The sequence below is a fragment of the Pseudoliparis swirei genome, chromosome 6, assembly GCF_029220125.1.
Source record: "Pseudoliparis swirei isolate HS2019 ecotype Mariana Trench chromosome 6, NWPU_hadal_v1, whole genome shotgun sequence".
Taxonomy (NCBI): Eukaryota; Metazoa; Chordata; class Actinopteri; order Perciformes; family Liparidae; genus Pseudoliparis; species Pseudoliparis swirei.
In genome coordinates, this window is record NC_079393.1 from 21,675,977 (window position 1) to 21,681,976 (window position 6,000).

Sequence of the window (6,000 nt, forward strand, 5' to 3'; positions counted from 1 at the left end):
TTCTTCCTGACTCGACCCAGCTGTTAACCGAATGGGTCACCAAATAAAAGTGCATCACGAGCCACGATGGCCGAAAAGGCAATGCGGCTTCAAAATATCATCGCCTGCTGCTCTCACCAGTGGAAGCTGCTCTCGGGGAAGAGACGGGACCGCGCGGTACCAGAGACCCCTTTCACAGCAATGCCCCCCGCCCCCCTGTGTGCAGCCGGCGGCTCCGCACACTGCGTGGCAATGGAGAGGAGTCATCTCAATCACACTGGGGAGGAGGGGGGGGGGGGGGGGGCGACTGGTGCCTCCCGCCAGAGGCTCAAGCTTCCTTTCTTGTGTGTGTGACATAAACAGAGCGGGGTGGCGATATCTGGATGTGTGTGCGTGTGGCGACGAGACAGACAAACAGAGTGGGTGAACAGCTCATGAATATATGTAATGTGCAACAGAGAGTGTTTGTCAAGAGTGGAGGAGGAAGAGGGGTGGGGGTTGCACAGAGAGAGAGAGAGAGAGAGAGAAAGTAAAAGACAAGGGTGTGAGCCATGTCTCTCTTCCTCACACACTCTAGATGTTCTACATGGTTTGGTGGGGTGTTCACACAGCTGCCGCTATCTCTACGTCTCTGTGAGGCTCTTTGTCAGACTGACTATTTCATCTCTGCGCTCGATCGTCGGCTCGTCCCACCGAGCGTTGATCTACTGGGGGGGGGGAGGGGGGCGTGGCATTGTTTCCGGTGCGTCCTCCACCCACACACGACGGTCACGGAGGCCTTTAGTGTGTCTGTGTCTCTTCTACACTTTCCCTCCTCACTTGATCTCATCTGCACTCACAAATAAGCCATTAATCCTCTCAGGATGCAGGCTTTTTGTAGTGTTTTAGTCACTCGGCACATTTAACGTTAACACCACACGATGCCCATTGGCATTTTGCAGAATTAGGCCACTTAAATCAAACACAGGCGGATTCTGATTGAGCTCTAAGGGGACATATTTACTTTAATTGCTACTCTTACTATCTCCATCCCTAATCGGGCCCCGCTTCATCCTGCTCTCATCCAATCCCTTACTTGGGAGAGTGTGCTGGCGACGTCAGGGGAGAGGAGATTGAAGAAGTCGTGTTTCCCTCAAAGGTCACACCCTCCCCCGGCGGGGTTAAGATAGCGTTTGGCCTTATAGCTCACCACAGCGCCGCTACACAAATACAAATAATACAAAAACGCTGTTTCGGGCTCTAGAAAATATGTGCAAATGCTTAGGTGTGTGTGTGTGTGTGTGTGTGTGTGTGTGTGTGTGTGTGTGTGTGTGTGTGTGTGTGTGTGTGTGTGTGTGTGTGTGTGTGTGTGTGTGTGTGTGTGTGTGTGTGTGTGTGTGTGTGTGTGTGTGTGTGTGTGTTTGTTCATGTCCCCCTGTGTCCACTTGGGTTCAAACGTGTGTGTTTGTGTTGGACTGAGCATGCGCGCATCCCTTCGCTTACGGGAAGCTTTTAGAGTTTGATGTTTTCTATCAATACTAGCTGACATAATAATAATAAAGTAACCTCCGAAGAGCACTGTAGCACCACAGCCGGGCTGCTGCCTCCCCACAGGAAGCAACACAGATAGGTAAAGGAGGCTGACAACCACAACGCCAGACACCAGAAAGCCCATTTGCCAGCCGATCGCCACGCGATTGGTATTGGACTGTTTTCTCTTGAGATGTGTGTGTGTGTGTGTGGACTGTCAAAACTGCAAATCCCTTTGGCAATATTTTCAAAACTCTGAAGCTGGTGGACCATGGGATATCAAACGCACAGTGAGAGAGGAGATGAAGCAAGGAAGGGAGAGGAAGACCCCGCCAAGTTCATAGGTCAGAACTCCTCCCTGAATGGCTGCCACTCCGTCCTCCCCACCCTCGTCATCAGCCTATAGCTCGTCATGCTGCTCCCAAACCGCAGACTCCTCTTGGAAAACTGCTCCATCCATAAAATGAGAACACAGCTCTCTGCGACCGAAGGGTGGCGTGTCCGGGAGGACGCGTCTGCTTCGCACAAGCCTTCTCGGGAGAGACAAGAGGTCAGCTGAAGGTCAGCGTTGACGGGAGGGTTCATTGTGAGCAGCGATGGACGCGACACGGCTCCATCTGTACAGCGGCGAGGAGGAGAGCGTATCGCGGGAGCATCAACACTGAGCATCCTTCATCCTCCTCGGCTGCAGAGGGGGATGAATACGCCCTGGGACTGAACAGTAAACCCACAGAAACAACCCGAGAAACGGGAACAGAGAACGGTGGCGGCAGCGTGGACCTCGATGCGGCAACATGTGTGTGTGTGTTCTCACACTCACACCTGTTGCTGCTCTACTGGACAACAACTGAGTCGACTCGCTTTCTGATAATTCCAGATCAATGAGCTGCTTCAAGGAGAGAGAGAGAGAGAGAGAGAGAATGTGTGTGTGTGGGGGGGGGGAGTTTTGTGTGGGGGGGGGGGGGAACAGACAACAGAATAATGTGTCAGGCGTGTCTCCAGAGAAACCCTTTTCCTAGAGACCTCACTACTCTCTCCATCTCTCTATTCCTTCTCTCTCTCTCTCTCTATCCGTGCTTGCAGCGGCTTAAACTGGAACTTTAACAGTTCGTTGGTCACTGCGCCCATAAATGTCCACAACAGCAAATCTTCCCCGCAGGCAGAGGCAGAGAGAGCGAGAGAGAGAGAGGGAGAGAGGGAGAGAGAGAAAATGATGCTGAGCATTTTGAGGAATTAAACGGGGGTAAATCACATTAGTTAAAGTAAAAGTTTGACAAGGGGGGGATAATGTGACCTATAATGAACGGGGGGGCAAACGTACAAGAGGAGGAATCGATGTGGCGCCAGAAGGAGAAAGTCCTTCACCTGCAGCTCCCAGCTGCTCTTATTCCCGGAGAGACTGCTTAGCATTTCATTTGTAAGACAGGGATTTATGGTCATGGAGGGGGGGGGGTTGCCGGCACGTGCGCACGTTTGTGGCCGTGTGTGTCTGAGGGAGTAGTGTCGGGTGGTGGGAGGAAGGTAGGAGTGTATAAGGAACTTGGCTCCCTATACCTGAGCCTCTATAAATAAGAGTCACCTTGTTTCATCCCACGCACTGTAAGATGGGGAGATTGGACGTTCCAGTGATTTGGAGAGGGGGGGGGGGCTGGGGGGCACTCATGATTTGCACATTCATATCAGAGTCAGATGGAATAAGTGTGGCTTCGCATGATGCATAGCAGGAGAGCTGAGCGTTGGAATGGCTGGAGATGGGGTGGGGGGGGGGGGCACACGACGAACACTTTTAGTAGATTGCATTAATGGGATTTATTGCTCTATGAATTCCTTTACACGTGGAGATGTATTCAAAATATGTGACGCTGCAGGACAGCACCGAGGATAAAAGACTCCCCGCGGAGCTGGGTCAGCCAAAGGACCGCCAGCTCCAGACATCTCACCGGCTACAGAGCCATCGGGGCTTTGAGTGAGCAAGTGCACAGACATAATACGTGTATATATATATAAATAAATATATTTGAAGTCTCTTATAGCATTAGTGAATGGATCAGGTCAATGGAAGCCTCCGGAGGGGAGGTGCAGAGTGCATTTGTGTTAAAGAGGGGGCAGATCCAGATCGATGAAACGGAGAGTTAAATAATGTCTTTGTGGGCACTCTTAGCCTGAATCATGACCGCCTCACATCGGAGGATCGAACAACAACGCGGAAATGAGCCAACGGCTTATCCAATTAAAAATGAATAATACGCAGCAGAAAAACTTGCAATAAGCCTACACAGGTCAAACGAGGAATACCAAATGAGCTGTTCGTCAGGGGCGCTCGAAACATCCTGCAGGAGAGGGAGAGAGAGAGAGAGAGACAGAAGCAACACAACAACACCGGTTCTCAAAGGAGCTGTTGGCTCTCCTCTTGTTGCTGTGTTCAGGAAATACTCTCAGCTGGTTGCTGTAAAATTAGCTGCCACTTAAATGTTGCCACTGTCAGTAGAGTAAGTGTCTGCACAGGAGGGCGACTTAAAAACTGATCTTTCTGGAAGTCGTGTGTGTGTGTGTGTGTGTGTGTGTGTGTGTGTGTGTGTGTGTGTGTGTGTGTGTGTGTGTGTGTGTGTGTGTGTGTGTGTGTGTGTGTGTGTGGCATCACGTGAGAACGGCTTGGTGCTGCATCTCCTATTCACGAGTTGCGTTAAGACTTGACTGGCAGACAGACACAGCTGTTCCGAGTTACCTCTCTCTCTCTCTCTCTCTCCATATCAAAGTCACATCAAACGGGCGACTGCCTCCATCACAGTGTGAAATTAAGGCTTTATTAAATATCCCGGGAGAATCCTCGTCTATAGGAGAGGAGAGAGTGAAACAGAGAGACGACACACAAATAGCTGAAGACAGCGGAGCGGCCAAGTTACTTCTCTCTCCCTCTCTCCCTCTCTCCTATTCTCTCCTCCATCCGCCTGTTTGCTTCCCACACACACACACACACGAGCCCAAAGAAACGCTCAAGTTGGTGGCTGAGCGGAATATAGATGCGAATGGAGAAAGAGCCGGAGCCGTGATTTGCGCACATGCACGTAGCAAACACACCCTTGCGCTTTCTTGCACCCCCCCCCCCTCCCCCCTCTTCTCCTTCTTTCTCTCTTCTCCACACACAACATTACATGCATTCCTTAAGTGAGCGACCACTGCAGATCACCAGACCCCCCTCCCCCCCCACACCACCACCACCAAACTCGGTGCCACCAATGCCAGCCATGCGCACAGAGGGACTGCGCCGGGTGGGGGTGGGGGGTGTACTTGTCCTGACTCAACGCGGGCGGAGCTGGTGGCGCAGGTGCCCGCGTGGCTGCGCGTCGTGTGCAGAGTCGGGACAAACTTGACCAGCCAGCTATTTGAAACACCAGAGTCGCACGAGCGAGTCCTCCTTCAGTGAAATGTTCCCCCGAAACAAATCAGAAACATACACGCACACACTTTGGCGCGCGCTCACACGATCTCTCTATTCTTACCTGGGGCACGAGGAAAGCCAAGAGGATGCGGACTCCAATCTCCATGGTGGTGCTGATTTCTTCTCGCGGTGTGACACGGACTCAAGACAGGGTGGTGATGAAGGCTGGGTCAGCTCTGCTCATAATTCCACTAGCCAAGCCTTTCGCCGCGAGCCGCCAGCTGCCAACTTCCCCCAAACACAACTGCAGTCGGCTCAGCAAAGCAGAGGAGAGTGGAGCCGAGACCACAACCAATAGATTTATGAGGAGGACAGGAGGGGGAGCGGAGGGAGAGGGGAGTGCAGGAGTGAGGAGTGTCTGTGTGTGTGTGTGGGGGGGGGGGGGGGCGTCTCTATCTGAGGGTCACTTAGCGTCATGCTTTCATTCTTCTTTGGTGTGTGACACCCCCTCAGTTATTTGGTTTGTTAGCGTGAGTTGTGACTGATCGGCAGCAGGTGCGCGCAGCGCAGAGGCTGAGCCTCGGCTCCGTGCGCCCGGTGCGCGAGCGCCGATGCCTGCGGGGCAGCGCGAGAGACAGCAACTTTAATAATAGCACATTTCAGGGCTAACGGACTGTGCAAATCTCTTTATAGTGTTGACAAGACCGGAGGTTTCAATCTCCAGAATGAGTCCTGAATTGAATATTCTCACCATCACAATGATTTGTTCTATTATTCATCATCGTTAAAACTGACCGCCCCCCCCCACACACACACACACACACACAACTCTATGATGAATGGTTAAGTTGTGTGGGGAATTTTCTCTCTCTCTCTCTCTCTCTCTCTCTCTCTTGTAAACCCTGCTCTTATTCTATATGCCAGAACATGATGGTCTTTCAGGACCTACTGAAATGACACCATCTATACAGTTATGGGCTGCAACTAATGATTATTTTCATTGTCAATAAGTCTCCATAATGTCCTGATTCATTGTTGGTCTACAAAATATTAGATCTTTTATAAAAGTCTCTTAAATGTTTGCTTATTAATTAGATAAAAATGCCACATTACTCTGGGACACAAGTTAACCC

General features: G+C 51.4%; 1 protein-coding gene across 1 annotated transcript in view; it reads right to left on the minus strand.

Moving 5' to 3' along the window:
* cdh13 (cadherin 13, H-cadherin (heart)) overlaps positions 1–5,123 on the minus strand; it is a 289,694-nt gene extending 284,571 nt beyond the window's left edge. The window contains exon 1 of the mRNA XM_056415719.1: positions 4,989–5,123. Within this exon, the coding sequence (XP_056271694.1) occupies positions 4,989–5,033 (45 nt within the window). The 5' untranslated portion in view covers positions 5,034–5,123. The remainder of the gene's footprint in view (positions 1–4,988) is intronic.
* Positions 5,124–6,000: the final 877 nt, after the last annotated feature.